Here is a 23,042-nt window from a genome sequence, read left to right as displayed (position 1 = left end):
CAGGGCTGTGTAATACATCTCTGAAATGCAGATATGATATTACATTAAGATTATTCAATCTCATTTTCTGTCTCTCTCTTACACACACACACACACGCACACACACACACACACACACACACACACACACACACACACACACACACACACACACACACACACACACACACACACACACACACACACACACACACACACACACACACACACACACACACACACACACACACGCATGGACGCACGCACACAGTTTATTTTTCTTTGTCTGTCTCTATCTTTTCCTCCCGCTCTCACAGACACGACACACAGACACACGCGCGCGTGCACGCATAAACACACACACTCGCACGCACACATACACACACACACACACACACACACACACACACACACACACACACACACACACACACACACACACACACACACACACACACACACACACTTTCATAAAAGAGAGGGCATCAAACAGACACTTCCTCTCACACCCCTATCAGACACCTGTAGCGGGGAGGTGACAAGACAGCTGAGAGGGGGGAGGGTGCTGAGTTGCAATTAGTCTATCTTATGAGGAGGAGGAGGCGTTTGTTTAAAAAAAAAAAGGCTGAGAACCACTGACCAGCAGCAATCTTCAGGTGCAACCTTCGTGCGGAGCATGGTTGCCATTGACGATGCTGAAGCTAGCCCGCGAGTGGTTGGTGCTCTTGAGTGACGTCATGCGCGTGTTGTTACGGCCCGCACTCTGCAAGCGAGGGAGCAGCAGCCCTCTGGGGAGGAAGAGTGAGAGAGCAGACAAGATTAGAGTACAGTGGAGCAGGCCTGTACTGGCATATTCAAGACTCAAGATTTGTATCTGTCACGTTATTTCTTTTATTTTTCTCCAAGATTTTTTTTGGTCTTTTTCGACTTTATTTGATACGCAAGTTTTTGACCCGTTTCCGGTTTACTTAGTCTGAGAGGTGGACAGGAAGCGAATTGGGATAGAGACGGGGAGGGGTTGGTAAAGGACTCGGGCCGGGAATTGAACCCGGGTCAGCTGCATGGGCATGGCAGGCAAGTGTCCTATAGGTTGGCCATGGCAGGGCCTGTCACGTGATCTCTTGTGCCGACACAATTGGCAGTGAAATGAAGGTTGCAACTGCTCTTTGTAGTGTAGTTCAAGAGAAAAATAATGATCATAATAGAAAAGGAAGGGGGGAGAAATAATACTAATGAAAAGAAAAAGAGATGACCTATACATTTAAAAAGCAGATGGCTTGAGGGAAGAAAGTCTTGCACAACATCTCAGTCCTGCATTGTATAGACCTTAGCTGTTCCCCTGAAGGCAGCCTTTGAAACATGGAATGGCTAGGATGAAAGGTGTTTTCATCATCCTTTTACCCCGTGTCTACATCTCTTGTAGCCTAGGAAGGATGATGCCTGGGATTTTTTTTCTGCAAAGTGCACTACTCTTCGCATGGCTACCTTATCCTGAGCAGTCAGTGCAGTTGCCATACCGGGTCGATATGTTTCCAGGGATCACTGATTCGATTGTGGCAGTGTAGAAGGACCTCTGCATCTCCAAAGGATTCTTTCTTAGCCTCCTGAGGTGGTGCAGACGCTGTCTAGACTTTTTCACTATGGATGAGGTGTGAGGTGACCAAGATAGAATGCTCAGGGGAAAAAAATAAAAAAGAATGCTCAGGGAAAAAGGAAAAAAGAAAAAACAGAAGCACTGTGAGGATCCAAACTTTTCAACACAGGTGCTCTAACAGTCTTGGCTAGTAATATATAGTAATAAACTAATAATAATAGTAATAATGACTAAGCACATCCCTTGCAGCCTTCAAGAAACAACTAAAGACATTCCTCTTTCGAGAGAATCTACTAGACTAATGCTTGAACTGGCCTTGCCCCAGGGCAGACTCCTGACATGATGTTTAGTTTAGTTTAGTTTGTGACTGTGTGTTTGTGTGTGTGTGTGTACTTGTTATTTCCTCTTGATTAAAAAAAAAAAACTAACCCCTCTTTGCAATTACACTTGTTGTTCTGTATATCTCCTGTGCACTTTGTATCTGCTTGTGATGTTGGCTGATTATGTCCTCTTTTGAAAGTCGATGTGGTTATGAAGCGTCTGCCAAATGCAATATAATGTAATGCAATGCAATGTAATGTAATGTAATAGACATCATAATAAAGAGGAGGAAACTGCGGCTCTCCGTTTTCATTATTTTTTTCTTTTTACTTTTCTTCAAGGCAACAATGACGAGGCGTTTCGACCTACACCGTCTTTGTCAGGGTGCAGTCAATCAGTCACAATATATCACAGCTGTCAATTAGTCATTGGTGGTGGGCGTAGTCCATCCACTTAACCAAAATGAAAAGGTAAGTATGAAACCTGGATGCACAAAGCATGAACAAAATTCAAGTTGCACAAAGTGACCAAGATTCAGTAGATCGTCAGAGATATTTGGTACGTTTACATGAGGCATTTAAATCCGATTTAACTCACTTTAAATCTCATTAAAACTTAATTCCACTTTAAAAACATCATGTAAACACTTACCGAACAGGATTTAAGTTTATTCCGATTTAAACTTAAGTCCGATTAAAGTGGGTGGTTTATTCCTCTTTTAAATCCGATTAAACACGTTCCTCTGTCATGTAACCTTTTAATCAGAATTACAATAAATCCGGTCGTTCCACGCATGCTCGTTGACCACACGATGGCGCCAAGAGCCCGTGCTCTTTGTCAGTGAGAAAAAAGATGGCGGCACTTCCTGTTGATTTTCACATGAAAGTTTTGCTTAATTTAAAGTCCCTAAGCGACTATAAATGTTGTGGCTTCCATATATTGATGTAAAAGTGCCCCACGAAGTAATTAAGCACAACAAAGTTACTCCACATCACCCTTTCACCAGTTCGTTTTTCTAAGCTAGGAGGGTGCTAACTAGCATTTGAAAGAACCAGACCCAAAGGGGATTTTACCAGCCTTGAGTCCACTGAGGGAATTCATTTTCTAGTCGAGTGCAGTTATGGAAAAACACCACCCAACCCTAAAAAAATTCTAACAAAAGGTTTCTGAGCTGTTTTGTGTAGTATTAGGTGTCCTTAATAACATACTAAAAGTCTACTCAAGTCTGACTTCAGGAAAGGCCTCATTTTCAAGATGGCCGCCACCGGGCCCTTCAAATTACTGTAAGATGACTGTGTGACATAAGATTACTCTGAAATTATCAGGAAAAGTGTTTTTATACATGTTTTGACCATGTAATATTCTAATTACAATATTATCTTGATAGATAAGTGGTTCTACGTACAATTGGATGGTTTTTGTAGGATTTGTTACAGAAACATTACAACTGCAGGCTCTTAAAATAAGAGTGTGTATGGCAAAACACCCTACTCCGAAACAGTATTTGAAACAAAAGCTTTCTATTAGCTGTTTTGTGTACTATAGGGTGCCCTTCAGTGTTAATTTTGTCAGCTTTTTTTATTTAGTCGTAGTCTTAGTCACAATGACGAAAATCAATTTTAGTCTTAGTCATATTTTAGTCATTGCCTTCCCAATTTAGTCTTAGTCTCAGTCTAACTGATGAAAATCAATTTTAGTCTTAGTCAAATTTTAGTCAACACTGTACATAATAGAACTTCTCCACAAACTGCTTCTATTTTTAACATAGGCTATAATATATCACTGACTGTACAGAATAAACCTCCGCACACTGCTTCTTTTTTTTAACATATATCACACTGTACAGAATGTGACTTCTTCACACACTGGTTCTCTTTTTCTCTATTTTATTTAACACCAGCTTTTTAAAATTTAGTCTTAGTCTTAGTCACAATGACGAAAATCAATTTTAATCTTAGTCATATTTTAGTCATTGCCTTCCCAATTTAGTCTTAGTCTTAGTCTAAATGACGAAAATCAAAAAAGGGCTTTGACAAAATATTTTAGTCATAGTCATGGTTGATGAAATTAACACTGGTGCCCTTAATAGCATAGTAAAAGTCTACCAAAATCTGAATATTACAAAGGTGTAAATTTCAAGATGGTGTTTAAAATGGGCATGAAGCTCTGAAATTAGTTAATTGACTTGGCCACAGATTCTATGTGTTTCCTGTAGACCCTTAACGCACACTGTTCCACCAGTGCAACGCTGAAATAGTTACTGAAAACTTCACATCCATAGTACTGCTCCACTATGACAGTGCAAATGGCCTTTAGTAATACATTATGACTTGGGTCATTGCCATTCTGGTAACAGGTAATTCAACATCACACATTTTTGGTGTTATCAAACAGACAGCTTTTCACAAACTTGTCGATGGGGACTCTACCCTCAAGTCATGTGCCAATTTGTTTTTGATGACAAATCAAGACAGCACCACAATACAGGACCATGGGTCCAAGGCAATGGTAGTGCTGTTGGGTGGTAAGAGTATGGATTCACTTGCTTCTCTGCGTTACCATATCTTCAGCAGGAAGCTTGTTACCACTAAATCTGTTCTTACCCCAGAACGACTGCCCCTGACTGAATGTTCCACCAAATTCCACTCTCTCAGAACTTACTTTCAGGTCATGACTTGACTTGGAAAGGAAGGTGAGCTGAATCCAGTGAACTGGGGATGGAAATTTGTGGACAACCATTTCCTGCCAGCTATGACCAGCAAGCCTGCTGCCCCTAATAGTCTCATGAAGATAACCCACTGTAACTGCACAAACCCAACGTTGCAGTTGTAAGGAATATGGACTACTGCTTGTGGACCATGTCAAGTTGGCAATTGCAATAAGCCTCAGTGGGAGGAAGAATGTGATGACTAGCGCATCTTTTCAAGGTCATTGAAACAAAAAAAGAAATAATAGGAAATAGTTGCAGAATATATATGAAAATATTTATGTTCAACATTCAGGTCAAAATGTAAATGTTTTTTAAAAAACACAAAAAAACAAATGTCCAAAAAAAGAAAAATAAGAAAAAGCATTAAACAACAAAAATAAAAAAAAATGGAACAAACAACAACAGAAGAACACACAGACAAGGGTGTGAGCGTACACATGGTGGCCCTGTTTTGACCAATTGTACAGTACCACATAGTCCTAATTAATTTGTTTTATATTAAATTGTACTCCTAATCACATACTTATCAAGCAAATGTACTAATTACAATATTACATGGTCAAAACATGTTTGAAACACCACTATTCTTTGTCATTTCAAGTTAATTCTCATACCGCAGTCCTTTTAAGGGCCTGGCGGCAGCCATCTTGAAAATGAGGCCTTTCCTGAAGTTTGATTTTGGTAGACTTTGAGTATGTTTTTAAGTACATCTGATACAACTGGAAACCACTGAGAAACCTTTTGTTAGAATTTTTTTGGGGTCAACTCATATCTGCACTTGACTATTCGGGCTGAAGATAAGCTTGTGTCCCAGTAGTTCCCCGGAGGTTTGGCGACCACGCCCCCACGCCTTATTTGGCTCACTCAGCACGTGCGTCCTCAGTCCAATCGCAATGCTTTATTTTCCCCAGACGTTTAATCGCATTTAAGTGAAATTGCCATGTATACACGTCGCAAAATAACTCTTAATCCGATCTACTTAAATCCGATCTATTAGATCCGATTCAAAAACATCATGTACACGTAGCAATTGACTTATAGATATTTGAAGCAACTCTCTCTTTCCACAGGGGCACCATAGAATCCCATTTGGTAGTAATTTGGCTGTTCCCCTCTTCTGTAGTCTACTACTAATTCTTTGGTTTTGGTGGCATTGACCTCTAAGCTTGTTCTTCACGCACTATAGGATGACAACATCTCAATCTCATTTAGGTAGGCTGATTCATCATTTGTAATCTGGCACACAGTCCTCAGGAGCCAATGCCTTTTTTGTTTCATTTTTCCCTTCGAGACTGGCCCACAGTTTAGATGGGGCGGCCCATTGGTGGTGCATCCTCGATACAGTATATACCACGGACTGCGCTCATCATGATTTAAAGGAACAGTCCAGCTAATGCTAACGAATTTGGGCCATGATGCGCGTTGCTGACTGGGGATGCGTCCAAAGACAAGACAGGTCAGGAGGAGCTGATCTTAGGTCAGAAAAGAACACATTTTACTATTGAAACACGGTGGACTGTTCCTTTAAGTATAGCAGGGGACGGGCTGGTCTGTGTCCCAAATGCCGGAGCCATTTTTTGTCCCAGTCCAGCAGTGCAGAGGGGTGCTGTAGCACACTACACTGATGCACCCGTCCATGAATGGGGACGCAGGTGCCAGTCTGGCCTGTGTAATTTCCCAACCCTCTCTCAAATGCCTCTCTCTCTCTCTCTCGCTCTCTCGCTCTCTCTCTCTCTCTCTCTCTCTCTCTCTCTCTCTCTCTTCCATTTGTTGCTCGTCACTTCTTTGTCTAATAAAAACATGAAAAGCCCATACACCTGTAAAAAGATGAAAGTTCCCGAAAGGACCCTCAGTTTGCCACTGTGGAAGAAGCCCTAAGAGTTCTCTGATGAACCTAAAAATTCTCACTTTTTTGAGGAACCTTCTCTTGTCACTAAGGAAGAACCCCTAAATGTTCTCTACAGAATGTGTGGTTCTTCCCAGAACATATATATTTTTTCTAGAGATGCACCGGATCCTGATTTTTAAGATCCTGCCAGATACCGGATCCACTGCCTAAGATCCTGCCGGATCCGGAACCGGATACCGGATCCTACGAAAGGGTTGAAACACATAGCCTACTCACACACGTGGGCCCTTTTTATCACGTTGGCTCAAACTATTTTGACTGAAAAGCCTCTGCTACCGGATCCTGGATCCTGGAACCGGATCCGGATCCGGTGAAAAACCCTAATATCCTGCCGGAGCCAGAGCCGGATCTTGGATCCGGTACATCTCTAATTTTTTCAGATTTTTTTGTGTGTTCCTCAGAGAACCTCTAGGTTCCCCAACCATAATAATAGTTCCTGTCCAGGTACTGCAGATGAAAATTAGCCTTGTGGCTATAATCTGACCCAATTGTATGTTGTGCACTGTCCCGGTCAGATAAACATTAAGCTAAACTAAAATGTACTGTGCAGATTGAAGACCCAAGATCCTGAGGTCGTTTTACAGAGGCACCATTGAGAGCATTCTGACGGGGACCATTATTGCATGGTATGGGAACTGCTCTCAAGCCAACAGGAGAGCTCTTCAGAGGGTTGTGCGTACAGCTCAGTACATATGCGGCTGTGACTTACCCTCCATACTGGAACTGTTCGAGGGAAGGAGCATCAGGAAGGCAAAAAAGATCTTGGCTGATCCTAGTCACCCCAACCATGAACTGTTTACTATATTGCCATCTGGGAAACGGTACAGAAGCCTGAAGTCTCACACTACCAGACTCCAAAGTAGTTTCTTCCACCAAGCAGTTAGATTACTGAATTCATGCTGAAGACAACAAGGCACTTTCTTTGCACTTTTTTCCACCCCCTCCCTCTCTCTTTTTTATTTTTATTTTTTAAATCTTTTTGAGGACACAAGAAAAACACAACAATTTTTACTCTTTATAGGCTTCAAACCTATAATAAGACGTAATAAACTAATCTTGAATCTTGAATCTTGAATCTTGAATACCTGGCAGGGCAGCAGCAGCACAGCTGGCGGTTGAACTGCTTCTGGAAGCTCTTGCTGAGCAGGTAGAGGGCGAAGGGGTTGACGCAGGAGTTGGTGAAGGCCAGGATGCGGGCGCAGACGCTGGCCACGTAGTGTGCCATGGAGGTGTCCACCTCCGAGTAGTGGTAGCAGCGGTACAGGTAGATGACGTGGCTGGGCAGCCAGCAGACGGCAAACAGGCCCACGAACACCAGGACGGTCTTGGCCAGCCGCTTCCTTGACTCGATCTGCAACAACAACAACAACAGCAACAACGACAACAACAACAAAAAACAACAATCACGGCCAATCGTGGCATTAGCAGTAGGGCACTGGGTTACAGTGCCGGCGACCAGAGTTCGATTCTGGCCCTGGTCACTTGCCGATCCATCCCCGTCACTCTCTCTCCCCACTCATTTCCAGTCTCTCCACTGTCCTGTCAAAAATAAAGGCAAAAGAGCCCCAAAAAAAAATAAAAGAAAGAAAACAACAATCATCATCATCAGAAGAAGACGAAGAAGGGGACAGAGAAGAAGAACGACCCTCAGGCCAATTAATCAACAACGACAACAACAACAAGAGCAGTCTGAGACGGCAAACCTGGCACCCTGGCCAATGCATGGGATTTTATGTGTTTGTCACTTGCAGGTGACTCAAGATACTGCTGTATGGGTGGATACAAACAAACAGACAGACAAACGGACAAACAGACAGACAGACAGACAGACAGACAGACAGACAGACAGACAGACAGACAGACAGACAGACAGACAGACAGACAGACAGGGTCACTGCATTAGCTGACCAAACAGGGCCAGATAATAATCATCATCATCAGAAAAAAACCCGTAAAATCAACATTTTCAATCTCCAGCTCAGACTGAAATAACCCTGCATCTAACACCGCTTTAGCCTACCTTAAATTGAGTTGCCAGTCTTGAGGGCATAACCACAGTGTATGCCTCCTTGTCAGATACAGCAATATATGGCGCCCTAATGCTTACGTCATGAAAGCTTTCATCCATTTACTTGAGTGAGGTGCGAAAGATTGGATGCTGCATTGCCTACAGACTACAGACGTGTGTTTGTACATGACAGATATTCAGCCTTTACAATGTTGTCAATTTGTATGCTGTCTGCTGCTTGTTTGAAGCACTTTTATTTGTGATCTATCCGGTGTTCAGTGAGCACAGGAAAATTTCACACCTCCGTGAACAAATCGGATTTATTATTTTATTCCCTTCTATTGTGTATTAGTACAGGTTGTACGTATGAAGGTTTGTTGTTAGGATTGTAAATACCATACATGGCCATGAGGTGCACACTGTAGTTAGTATACACATATTTAATCAAGAAAAAAACTGTAGTGGCACGCTCAGGACTACAATAAAGAGTATATTTCCCGGTTGGTCTACAATGCCCAACAAGGAGCAAATCTGCTTACATGTGTCTGAAATGCACTTATCCATATTCCGCGACGTAAGGACTTGAATGTAATGTTACAATGCAATGAACCAGAGTGTAATGCTGCTTCTCTTTGCCCCTGCCACATTATCTTGAGAACCTGGGGACCTGAACCAGATGAAATATAGTCCTTTTTTCCCTTCCCTTCTCGTGTTAAATGTCAGGAGCAAGCAACATGGCGCACCAACCACCGCCAGGAAAGGTCAGGAGCAGTCAGTGGAAATGGGACCATTAGCAATGTGCAGGAAGGAAAAACGTAGGGAAAAAGGACACCATCGAACCACATTAATATCAACAATACTCTAAATGTTACGGCCATAGATTTGTTACTGGAATTCCGGAGCGCCAGTAGAAATGTTTCCGACAGAATCAAAATGGTCCTCTTTTATTTGTACACTGTACCATGGCCTTAAACAATAATTGCAAACAAATAGGCTACACAACGAGGACACATTGTTTACCAATTTCCTACAGACAGCAATTACCTACAATTACCAATTACCTACAGCCGATTCATTTTCTGTGAGTAACAGATCAGAAATAGCAAATTTAACAATGTTACACAAGCACACGTGGCTTCACAGTGTTATTCAACACTCTCAACCAGTTCAATTTAATGCTGAAATGGAATGGGATCACATTCTTTTACATACTGGTTATATATATATATATATATATATATATATATAGAGAGAGAGAGAGAGAGAGAGAGAGAGAGAGAGAGAGAGAGAGAGAGAGGAGAGAGAGAGACTGGGAAGTACTGGCAAATGACCCGGGCCGGAATCGAACCTGGGTCGCCGGCGCAGCAACCCAGTGCCCTACCATTAGGCCACGGCAGGGTCATGGGACTATATTCGTAATATAGTGTAGATTACAAGTAGCACTGTTACACTAAATTTCCTGCACGGCACTTCCTGTAATAGTTGTGTGCATAAAGGACACAGGGGGGTGCTCGCTCACTGAGGAGTCTAATGAAGAGCACCTTCAACGTGGTGAGGTGACTTTTTTTTAAACCCTGAGGTTTTCTTGAAGTTTCCTCAGAGAGCCCATGAATCCATAGATTGATTACCACTTGGAAAGAACCCCAGCCTAATGTCTCTCTAAGGAACCGTCAAGACACAAGTACGTTTTTTTTAACCTAAGGCCACACCAATTTAATTTGTTGGTTCTCGGATTTTTTCAGGAAAAAGTTGAAGCGAGAGGGCGAAAAAAAAAAAAAAAAATTGTTGTGTGGTAATGCCACGGATGTAATAAGGGGACTGTATACCACCTGTATATCAGCCTCACATGGACCTCCAAAGGAAGGTGCAAGACAGGCAAACACCTGGACACGGAGAAGGACAGTGTAGAAGGGAATTAAGGCAGCCAAATAGACCAGGCACAAAATTAGCTCATAGGGCAATTATTATATTAATCTGGTTTGAATAAACTGAGATGATTCAACAGTCTGAAACCGCAGTCTTCATTGAACAAGACAGCAAATACAGCATTGTGACCATATCAATGGAATTACAAGCTATACAAGTACAACTTTAGAATGTTAGACCACTTACAACAGTGACCAACAAGCACAAGTCCCAAAATCAATAAAATAAAAGACCAAAAATAATGTAATCTCACTCTTCTTTGAGTACAGAATGTGCACAAAATACTACTAGTAACAGAAAAAGTTACAGTAATTAAATTTTAACAAAACAAACAGTCCAATCTGATTCAGATTCTTGACTTTTTCTTGGCACTTCAGGGCTCCAGACTAACTTTTTGCACTGGTTGCACTGGTGCGCCTACATTTTTTTTTTAGGTGCACCAGCACAAAATGTATGTGCACCCAAATGTTTTCACCACCCCATACACACACGCACCTCAGCTTTAAAAAATAATAATTAAAATAATAACAATAGCAATAATAATAGCAACAACAACAATAATAATAATAATAATAATTATTATTATTATTATTACTATTATTATTATTATTATTATTATTATATTATTGTTGCTATATTTTAAAAGACCTGGAGCATTTCATGTGCTATAGACTAGTCTTCCAAATGTGCTCTTTATAAAAGACATGACAGTAGGCTACCTAACTAACACATCTTGACTACAAGCAGTTTGGCTGGTAGAAAAGACCAAATTAGTAGCCTTTTAGGCAGTATGTGTTTGACTAGTAAGATCAACATACCAGCCTTTTCTGCAATAAGTACAGAGTTACAATATGAAGATAGATGGATGGATGGATGGATGGATGGATGGATGGATTTTTTTTAACAAACCCTGCTAAAAATGTCATAATTTTTAAAATCATTAGGCACAAATAGCCTAGCCTATGTTTACAGTGGAATCTGAGGTGAATTGGGTTTTTGTCTATTTCCCCGTTTTTTGAGCGCTCTCCCTCTGCATAATGAGTGTGGTTTCTTAGCAAGCGCTACGAACAGACACGACAGCACTAGTGCGCTCGCTCGCTCAGTCTCTCTCTCTCTCCATCTCTCTCGCTCGTGCTGTCTCGAGGTGCATGAACGATGCCTTTGCCCTAGTCGCCTATCTAAAAACTCTCACAGAAGTCCCGACAGACTAGCGCGTCACCTGTTGTTTGGCCAGCTCTGCACCCGTCTGCGTTTTTGTGTGGCAATGTTTAATATCCGCTCAAGCCATTTAGGTTTCCCCGTGATTGTGACTCTCTCGTGTTTAAAATATCCTCAAGTCATTTTGCTGTTTTTACCGTGATAGTAACTCTCTCCTCCGTTGCAAAACTCGCCTGGTTGAGAACACAAAACTCGCTGGCACATGTGAACTCGGATAGTTGAGCGAAGTCGAACATTCTATTCTGAAACGTCGGGCTGCCTGTGAACGAGGAAGGGGGAGAAATTAAGCTACGGGTAACCAGGGGGGTTGCTTCCTCCAAGCGGGACCATAGTTGTTGTTTTACTTTTTTTAAACTGCTATCCCACTCCACTAATTCCACTAAGAGCCATACTGTGTTTCACCGCTGCTACTACCCACAGGGGCTTCAACTTGCCATTGCATGTTTGTCTGTAAAACCATTTGAATGTAACGCGTTTCCTGATTCGCTAGTCGTAATCGGCTTGTTGAAAGGAGTGGTTTTATTGGTTCTCTACGTCACATGACCTCCAACTACTAAAGAGACACCTCTCCGTTCATGAAAACATGCAGTCTTCGGGTTTTTTTTAAGCGATTTCATTTTTTGGGGTATTGAAACCGTTTTTTTTTTTTTTTTCATTTTGATACAAAATACAAGCGGCGAATCCGAGAACCAACAAATTAAATTGGTGTGGCCTAAAGGTATTATACTGTGATGGAGAAAAGTGGGGAAACCCAGTCATAATGAATATTTAGAATCTGGTGGTGATGGTAAGTATTTGTGAATAAGGTGACATATCTGAATGGGCAGTATGCATTCTGGGAAGAAAATGTTAAACATATTACACAGTGCACCTTTAAGAACCCCTTCAACATACAGTCCCAAGGAGAACAGGTAAAGACTTGACCTGTTTGATCATGGTCACGTTTCCCTCCACAGGCATGTTGGAGGCGCTCTTCATCAGGCTGCGGGCGATGAAGACGTAGTAGACGGAGATGACGAAGAGGGGGATGACGTAGAAGATGAGGAAGGAGGCCATGGAGTGGATCTTGGGGTGCAGGTCCCCCGCATGGGGGTAGGGGGCGCAAGTGACCAGGGTGTCGTTGGTGTCGGCGAGGGGGAAGGCGTGAAGGTCCGAGTAGACGGCCTCGGGGACGGCCAAGGCCATGGACAGCAGCCAGATAATGGCGGCGCGAAGGCAGATCTTGCCGTGGGACGTCTGTATGTCCATTGGCTTGACGATGGCCTTGTACCTGACGAGAACAACACGTTTGAAAGGTCATTCTGTGTGATGACCTTAAAGGATAACTTCAGCCAATTTCAACATGCAGTTGTAATGCACACACTACCCTGGACTTGTCAGTACCTGAGGTTTTTTTCTTTTTCAGCCTTTTTCCGAGGTCATTGCAATGGGGGGCAGGTGTTTGTTTACATTTCAAAAAACCATCTTGATTTATTATTAAGGTTATGCAACATCAGCAGACAACTAGCAAACAGTGATACTTTTTGGGAGAAATATTTGGAGTAGGTCTATGTTAAGAATTTTTTAAATGCTAACAAAAGCTGCCCCCATTACAATAGCTCAGATCTTGGAAAGGGCTGAGCCGAAAAGTGCAGCATCACCGGGTACTGGTCAAGGGTAGCGTGAGTAATACAACAGCATATTGAAATTGGCAGAAGTGGTGGTAACGCTTTATAATAAGGTTCTTCTAATAAGCGTTTATAGTCACTAGTAAGCAGGTAGTAATACCCTTACAAGTGTCCAATAACATAAGTATTAACTTTGTTAACAGGCTTATTAACGTTGTTAACATCCGAAGAGTAACTTTATTTGCATGAAAATCCGTACACATGGCAGCCATCTTGAAAATGTAGGGTTTTTTTGCGATGCCTCCATATCTAGTATTAGTCAGCATATCAAGATGGATATGTGTCCCGATGTAAATAATAAGACTAAAAAAATAAACCACTATAAACACATAATAAGCAGCTTATAAGATGTTAACAAAGTTAATAAGCACGTTATTGGGCACTTGTAAGGGTATTATTACCTGATTAAGTATAAACGCTTATTAGAAGAACCTTATTATAAAGCGCTACCGAAGTGGTCCTTTAACAAAAGCAATATACACGAACCACATCCATTGCTCCTAGTCCTTGGCAAAACTCAATTATAGTAGACAAGTCTATCTTGAATTATACTACAGAATTAGTGTATAAAAGAAACCGTATAAAAGAAGCCATTCTAATATTGCATAATTCTATGATTAGCGGGAAAACCCCATCTGAAAAACAAACAAAGTTTAGGGATTATAAAAACTGAGGCAGACAATGAAGATGAACCAGAATGACATAAGCCAGTGATTCCCTGAAGGACTGGAAGCAATGCATTTGTATCACTCTTTTTGAAAGTCAAATTTTAATAACAATTTGCAAGGTCTCAGACACCAGGCAACGGTGTTCGCCACAGTTATTAGAGCAAAAAAGATAATCAATGCAATACTAGTTTTTCTGTAGCAGTCTCCTATCCGAATCACCCTACATCCCCCCCCCCTCCTTTAGAAAAGGATCTCTGACTGTATTCTGTCATTTTGAAAAGAGAGCATGCTTGCAGATCATCATATTTACTATACAATGACAGCTAACAGTATTGCAATGAGAATGCAGCACCTCACGCTTTCTTGTAGGGACAGGACAACGTGAACGACTGGATTTGTGTCATCCAGGTGTTAAAATAGATTTCTCCAACAACTGGTTACCCACGTTACCAACATTACCACTTTAAATGACTTATAATCACTTTGGTTCTCTCATCAGGGTAAGCAGGGGTTGGGGTCAATAACCAGACATCTTTTCTCACAGGCACATTGTTTATGGTTGTAGTCCACTTCTTGAGTAACACGTAGAGTGACTTAAGTTTTTGTAATGGACTGAGTTATGTACTGAGTTGAGGTTGTTTTACTTTGACCTTAAAATCTTTTCTATCAAAGCAGAAGAAGTGCAGTGTACTAGAGTGGCAGCTGAAAGGCAGACCCCCATGAGAGATGTTGTGTTGCCACATGTGTCTGACCAAAATCCCGCCCAAAAGGTTCTCAAAAAACGCCGAAATGCGCTAAATTCCACCCAATGTCAACAAATTGCATTGACTTCTATGGGCCCAAAACAGCCGAAAAAAACGCCAAATGGCCAATTTTTCCCGTTTTCGCCCGCAGACGGCCATCCCAAGTAGCCCAATCGGGCGGGTAACCGCCCAATCTGGCAACACTGGAGAGATGTTGTTTGGGCACTTGAAACATGAAGCACAAAATGTTTATCTTTGTGCGTGTTTCTTCTGAATCTAATGGCACTACTCAATGAAATAACTTGATGAATGGGTTTAATCAACTCACATATTAAATAAATATCCAGGCCTTACATTTCCAATAAAGAGCATGATTGCTAAAAGGAAATAAAATATAAAAAAAGGACAACGTGTATTGTCTGAAAAGGGACTGTTCTTGGGAACCAAACCAAAAAGGCCAGAGGGAGAAGAAAAACAACAATTTTGGACAGAATGAAGCATCCCAAAATTCCAGTGGTGTAGTCTACGTAGAACGCGGGTATACGGAGTATACCCACTTCTAAATTTCAGGGATTTCAGTATACCCACTTAAAATTGATTTATCCATTATTTTGAATGGCACAAATATATACAGTATACCCACTTCAATAAATGCTCAAATATACAGTATACCCACCATAAAAAAAACTAGACTACACCACTGCAAAATTCTCAATCCGGAAGACAGGGGCGAAGACCTCAAATACACTCTGTAACACCACAATGACTAATGGGGCCAACAGTGTCTTCAAGAAATGTGTGTCACAAACAGGACAAAGAAGGCCCTGCTGGCAGAATAGTTAAGTAAAAACAATATTGGAGGAGACAGATGAGGAACATGCCTGAAACATACGGACAATGGAGAATTGGTAGTTAGTCTGGATAAAAGAATCCAGATGATAGAGTGCTGGTTGAGGGCATGGAGTTCAGAGTTGTGACACGTTAACCGGGGTACCAGGGTACCGGGGTACCGGGCAGTGTTCAAATTATCCACCGGCTTCGGGGGGGTCGGACTTTTTGCGGACCAAATGATGACGTCACACCCCCCCCCCCCCCCCCCAAAAAAAAAAGAAAACATAGGTGAGATAATACCTCTTTTCTTGGAGTGGTAATATACTGTACAAAATGTAATACAACTGCAGAACATTTATGTGACGTGATGTGCAAAAAAACAACAACAATATGCTATTTGCAAACTGCCTGCTAGAGCTCATCATATGAATCAAGTGACCACGGTTGCGGGAAGATCACATCAAAGCACCCGTCTCAGTAGCCTATACGGTGTTTCCAGATTGAGCTGTTTTGGATGAACATCTGCGAGTAAAAGTGGATATTGGACAGGGTTTTCATGTAGATTTGTGGGCCGGGGACATGTTTCATGTCGATTCAAATGCTTTCTGTTCGCTAGAGATACAGAACAGAACCACTACATACTGTAGCTAGCAAAGATGAAGTAGACAAATGAATTACATTTACCCTTACCGCACTTTCTGTGTTCTATGCCCATTGCCCACTTCCAGGAACTACGGTATAGTGGTTCCACAGTAGCCTACATCAATGCCAATCTATGTGTCAAAAGCTCCATGAGCTGCCAATGTTATGTAAAAAAAAATGGAACACTGGAGCTAATGGGATTAGCCTAACTCTTACTTAAATGGCTCTGGTTGAGGGGAGTAGAGAGGTACAGATGGGCGTGTATTGCCGAGAGTTCGTCATAGTTGGAGTATTACCGCAGAAATACACCAGCGGCGATGCGATTCAAGCGACAGAGTGTAGCAGCAAGCGATTGAGGAGACAAGAGTATGTCCGTACAGGCAGAAGGCAAAGCATTCAAGCATTCCCATTGGCTGTGGTCACTGACCTCTATACAGTCATTGGCTGTCGCAGCTTGTCGCCGAACCGCGTCATAGAAAGTTGAAAAGATTTCAACTTCAAATTGTCACGCTCGTCGCGCAAATCGCTCTAGTCTCCAGAATCGCTTTTGTCTCTCGACTCAATACAAAGTCAATTACTTCCGTCGCTCGACTCGCTCAGATCGCCGCTGGTGTATTTCTGCGGTTACACGTAGGCCTACTATGGTACAGAGACTTTGCATTAGACAAACCTAGGCAATTGCCTGGGGCCCCGACCAAGTCTGCCCTCCTGACGGGCCCCAAGAGTTACATAAACAAAAAGTATGCTTCATCTTAATTTGTCACTTGTGTAAAGTAATCAAAGATATAAATGAGACAAATGTGTAAATACCACCAAAATGATTGACTTTTTGAGGACCCCAAGTTTATATTTTGCCTAGGGCCCCAAAATGTCTAGATCCGTCCCTTTTGGCATTCAATTCAGATTCTGGAACAGGTGGAGTCAATAAAGCCGACAGGGTGGGGAACAAAATAGTCAATTGTCCCGGGCCCAGGGAGAGGGGGTGGGTGTAAAAATGGGGATTGGGTCCTCATTTCATTATCTTCATTGGGTGGAGGGGCCTTTTGGACTACTTTATCCGAGGACCAGAGGCACATTTTGTCATCAGGCTAGGCAGGCAACCGCTTGGGGCCCCCAAGCCCCAGATGGTGAATAACAGCTCACATTATATATTGGTGTTTTTGTTTCAAATGTTCATTTCTTTGAATTTTCACTTGCGACCCCATGCAGCAGACCCTAGAGTCGCCTCTGCCGAGGGCAAAAGCTGGACAAAGCTGTCAGCAGCCCTGGGTTGAGAAGTCAAAAGCGAGGGCATGAGGGATAGCCTAACAAATACTAAAGTTCAAAGTGCATTAAAACAACATGACTCACAACTGGGTTTTTTAAGTTAAGACCATGACCCTTCCCGTCAGAGTTGTGTCCACTGTGGATCCAAAAAAGACTTGCATGGCAGATGGGAACGAATCCCAAAAATCCAGACAGTGGTAGTCATGACAACGGACAATACAGGTTATCCATTTGGCTTGAAACTGTGAAGATAGCACTGACTGTGTCTCATATTTGTTTCGTTCACAGTGACAATTTCAAACCATTGCATGAACATGTTTTGCTGCCAGAGCATATCAATAGCCACCACTATTATGTACAAACTCAAGTCCTTCATGAAAACCATTTTGGCTGGATCCTGGCATGTAGTTATTTCTGCTTGTGTCAGTCCATCCAAGCAAACGTGTGTATGGGAGCCCATTTTACAGTTTTTCTCAATTGGTTTTGTACATTTCTCACAAGAATAATCATTCTCAAAACTTCTTGTTCAATTGTGACTTCCTGCCGTTACCTGTGCACATGGTGAAATACGTTTTTCATAGTTTTCAGCATTTAGCAAATGCTTTCGTCCACCATGCCATGGCTGTGTACAATTCTCAGTGATTTCGTACATTATCAATTGCTTTTGTCATATCACTCAAAAAGCTTTGTCACTGAATGCATGAAACTATCTCAATCTTATCTGATCAATGTAATATAAAACTGAATTTACAACATTTCCCATCCAATCTAAACAACATTTCGCTTCAGAAAAGATCCTCAAGAGTGTACTATTCAATTGACAACATGAGAAATTGATTTGACTAGCTTGTCCATACACTATGACACAATGACACACTCGCACAGACACACTCGCACACACACACACACACACACACACACACACACACACACACACACACACACACACACACACACACACACACACACACACACACACACACACACACACACACACACACACACACACACACACACACACACACACACACACACAGCTTTGAATATTTGGTTTGCTGCACTCCAAATGAAATGCCTGAATGCCCTTTCATAGAAATTGAGCCTGGCTGTCTGACTCATTGAGACTTCAAACAAAAGTGGAAAAGAACCATTTCAATCCATCTCAATTGCACACAACAGTCCTCCCTTCAGTTTAATCAGCATACCACCCAGCCTTCATCCTGAAATACAGGAAGAAAGAAAGAAAGAAAGAAAGAAAGAAAGAAAGAAAGAAAGAAAGAAAGAAAGAAAGAAAGAAAGAAAGAAAGAAAGAAAGAAAGAAAGAAAGAAAGAAAGAAAGAAAGAAAGAAAGATAGATAGATAGATAGATAGATAGATAGATAGATAGATAGATAGATAGATAGATAGATAGATAGATAGATAGATAGATGAAGGGAAATTCGTTTCAACACCATCATAACTTGTCACAGCCAACTTGAGGATATACATCAGGACAGGAATGGGGGCAACAACACAATACACGTATTCACAATGCACATAACCAGGGCTCTAAATTAACACCAGCCAACCAGCCAGATGCTGGTGAAATTTCAGTTTGGCTGGTAAAAAACACCAACTTACTAGCCAATTTAACCTATGACTGTAATGAGTGTGTGTTTGACTGCTAAGATTTACATCTACTAGCCATTTTGGCCGGTGGTGAAAAAAGTTACTTTAGGGCACTGCACATAACATACATGCACCATACCAAGGATGGATTACTGCAAGGGCCTACCGGGCCCAGGCCCAGGGGCCCAAGAGTCCAGAGGGCCCTGAAGCCCAATCCTCTAAATTTCCATTCTCATGTTGTGTAAAATCACACTTTTAACAACTCTATTTTCACATATTTTCAGGGGAAAAACACCTGAATGCCCAACAATATAGGGTCTCTAACATCTGGAGGGGGGGCCCTTTGTTGTTGTCTGGCCCAGGGGCCCATGGAGTCATGATCCGTCCCTGCACCATACATGTACCATCGCCTACATGCATGCTCAAAATAATTGCAGTTAAATAAATAATGCAGTTTACCCTATTTCCACATTTCAAATACACTTAGGCTACATCCAATAACAAAACAGCAAAAGCCATAAAAACTTAAAGTGAAGTGACTCATGCAAAGAAAATTGCATCTATTGAAAATGTGAAGGGAATTGCTTAAAGGACGTACCAGAGCAGAATTGCTCGGTATGTCATCATAAAAAGACCATTTTACACAGCATGACAACGTCTACTTGTATGTGCTGTGGTTAAGAGCGTCCACATACAACATGTCAATTAGCAGTATCCAGTATCCAATTAGCACAGTGTGTGTGTGTGTGTGTGTGTGTGTGTGTGTGTGTGTGTGTGTGTGTGTGAAATTACATTACCACTTACAGTAATCATATTTGTGACCTGTTTCACATCATGTTAAGGTGTGTGTGTGTGTGTGTGTGTGTGTGTGTGTGTGTGTATGTGTGTGTGTGTGTGTGTGTGTGTGTGTGTGTGTGTGTGTGTGTGTGAACAAAGAGTAAGTGGTGTGTGTGTGTGTGTGTGTGTGTGTGTGTGTGTGTGTGTGTGTGTGTGTGTGTGTATGTGTGTGTGTGTGTGTGTGTGTGCGTGTGCGTGTGTGTGTGTATTATTTACATCAATAGGTGGTAATCGTGTTAAGAAAATCAACTGTAGATTCAGACTATAGACTTACACCAGAACAGGCTCATGTTCAGACTGAGGAAAACAGATTAACACCATATACAGCCTAGCCTAGACCTGTCACCACATATCACGTTGATAACACATATGACATTCCACTCTCGTCTCTGCAGCAGCCGTTTAAAGGGACACTGTGCAGGAAATGGTCAAAAAAGGTACCGCAACTATGCTGTTCATTGAAACTGGGCTGCCAATTGCCGAATGTGATCTTTACATGAAAGTTTTCTAAGTAATAAACAAATATTTTTTAGAATGGTCCAAGTAGAGTCATTTTTGCAGCTAAAAATGGCAATTTTTGGAAATTCAAAATGGCGGACCATGGAGAAGATCCCCCTTTTCATGTATGAAAAGTGACATTTTTCCAGTCATAATGAATACTTAGAATTTGATGGTGGTGGTACGTATTCATGAAAAAGTTAACATTAGTGAATGGGCATCATGAATTCTGGAAATAAACAACTAAAAATCTCACACAGTGTCCCTTTAAATCCTTACTTCACTGGCTTCCGCTTGTTATGGACTAGTGTCTCTCAACAGGGGCTTGCTCTCCAGGGCGTTGGGGAGCCCTAAGTGGGTGTTGGGAAGGGTAAAACTGAGAGGGTGTGGGTGTTGGGGGGCAATTGAGGTGTTTTAGTTACAACTGATGGGCATTAGTCCGTTTTATTATTTTTTTATACAAAGGAGGGAATTGGCTTATGATAAGGTAAAGGGGGCAAGCTTGTTCAAAAATGGTTGAGAAGCACAGGCACACTCATGTATCTGAGTGCGTACTGACAGAAATGTCCAAGCTTTCTTTTACGCAGCACTCTGTCCATTTCAAATAGTATTCACAGCGGGTTGCTGACATGATTTGGGCTTTGCACTCTCTTGTCATTACCGACGGGTCGATGAGGTTGTGGATGGAAGCACTCTGGCTGATAGCCATTTTGTCAAGTTTATCGAAGTGAACAGGAGATTGGGACATAAATGGGAGCACTTAACTTAACAAGACGTCTTACTTTTGGCAGTCAGTGCGCAATGTTCTGTATTAAAGTGTAGCCTAGGCCTACTGCCGTACACACCATTACACCCAATTATAGTTTATCTTCTTTTCTAGTCCAATTACAACAGAAGTTGCCGCACAACTATAAATACACAAACACAATTGCCTGCTCTTTGCCACTGACACACCCCTGTACTAGCTGCTGCATAGTCCGCTTACCTGTCAGCAGACAGTGCAGTGAGGGTGAAGACGGACACCCCCACCGAAGTGAGTTGTATGAACGGGATGAGCTTGCAGCCCACCCTGCCGAAGAGCCATTCCTCCGCCAGGAACCTGGTCGCGTCCACCGGAGCGCAGGTCACCAGGAGGAGCAGGTCGCCCAATGCGAGGCTGGACAGGAGCAGGTTGGGGATGTTTCTCATGGATTTCACAGTGCAAAACGTCCGGATGAGTGTGATGTTCCCAACCAAGCCGACCAAAATAATAATAGCGTACACTATCGCCACGGCAATCCCAGTATAGAAGTGCCACACGGCGAAGTCAGGGAGCGCGGTGAGATTCCCATGCCCCAACGACACATTGTATGGCATTATGTCTTGACTTAGATTGCCGTTTTGTTCTGTTGTTGACATAGCTGTGTGACTGTCACGTTAACAGCTCAAAAAGTCGCCGATGTAGAAGTACCGATTTTCCGCATAGTGGAAGAAAAGTTACTCACTCTGAGGGACATTTCAGTTGACACAGGAACAAAGTCAGAATACGAAATCGGAATCAATCAAACCATACCGCACAAAACAGACAATATTCATATTCCAGTCTGCACTAAACTTGGATGTGTCTTCTGACATAAATGCGCGCGTTGCTTCACCTCTGCGGCTTGCGTTACAACTGCGCATCCTTGCGGTGCCGCGCGGTGGGGTTTGGTGTGGAGAGGGAGTAAAAAGGCGCGCGCTCGGCTCGTGCATTATTAAAACCGGGATGGTTGAAGGTGTGACAAAGCCTCTTAACCCTGAGGAAACAGGATGAAAATTATACATTATTTAATGGTTCTCAAATAGGATTATATATGTACTGTATCTTACACTCATTATCAATTACTGACCATTCTTAAAACCTGGAATAATTGATTGTGCAGAATTTCATAGCCCACCTTTCTGATAAGGTACAATCTATATTCTGATTCATCCTGATCATGGTAGTCAAAAGAGCTGTTGCAACTTGTAACATGGCTTCTTTTTGGATCTTGGAGGCAGACATTTAACATTTTACTGCATTCGAAATATCCACCCCATTCGGAAAAAACATCTGAACAGAAAGTACCTTCCAAAAGGTAAAGGATAAAATGTCTCAGCGTTCCTAGCAAGTGTAGTTTTTGTCCATGACCTGTACAAATGAAAATTGTTATAGACAATTATAGAAACTGTTTTATACATCCCATCCAACATACAATAGGCTATTGAAAATACAGTGTGATAGCCTACTGGCCCAGTAGCTCATTTGGGTTGTTAACACTTGATGTGCAGTGGCCTTTAATTCAAAAGCACACTGTGGTTAGAAGGTATTTGATTGATCATTTTTTTGTTTGAACATCTGTGTAGTTTCTGGTGGAATTTCAGGCTTAGATGTGGACATTAAACTTACATGAAATGGAAATTTGTCTTTGGCATAAGGACACACAAAGACACACACACATCCCACTCAACATAATAATATCTGGTTATTTACCTAATACAGTAATTTCAAGTAGATCTTCCCTCCAATAATTTTTAGGGAACCACTCTGTAAAGTCTTGTAGCCTATACTCTGTAAAACCATTTTACATGTTTATCTGAACAATGTCTCTCCCACACT

General features: G+C 42.0%; 1 protein-coding gene across 1 annotated transcript; it reads right to left on the bottom strand.

Moving 5' to 3' along the window:
• Positions 1-631: 631 nt before the first annotated feature.
• Positions 632-21,781, bottom strand: grpr (gastrin-releasing peptide receptor). Its single transcript, XM_063211902.1, has 4 exons — positions 21,411-21,781; positions 12,590-12,935; positions 7,599-7,864; positions 632-767 (listed from the first exon to the last, which is right to left on the bottom strand). Exons 1-4 carry the CDS (start codon positions 21,779-21,781, stop codon positions 632-634), a joined length of 1,119 nt encoding a protein of 372 aa, XP_063067972.1.
• Positions 21,782-23,042: the final 1,261 nt, after the last annotated feature.

The sequence above is a fragment of the Engraulis encrasicolus genome, chromosome 12, assembly GCF_034702125.1.
Source record: "Engraulis encrasicolus isolate BLACKSEA-1 chromosome 12, IST_EnEncr_1.0, whole genome shotgun sequence".
Classification (NCBI taxonomy): Eukaryota; Metazoa; Chordata; class Actinopteri; order Clupeiformes; family Engraulidae; genus Engraulis; species Engraulis encrasicolus.
Note: the sequence above shows the minus strand (reverse complement) of the source record. Positions and strands in the feature narration are given on the sequence as shown.

What these genes read in the sequence shown, in the direction of transcription:
- grpr (XM_063211902.1), bottom strand. Translation starts at nt 21,781, where the DNA reads ATGCCATACAATGTGTCGTTGGGGCATGGGAATCTCACCGCGCTCCCT. An exon ending in ACGTGACCATGATCAAACAG is followed by an intron (nt 7,865 to 12,589) that starts GTCAAGTCTTTA and finishes TTGTTGTTGCAG; the next exon opens with ATCGAGTCAAGGAAGCGGCT. An exon ending in TGCTGCTGCTGCCCTGCCAG is followed by an intron (nt 768 to 7,598) that starts GTATTCAAGATT and finishes CTTCCTCCCCAG; the next exon opens with AGGGCTGCTGCTCCCTCGCT.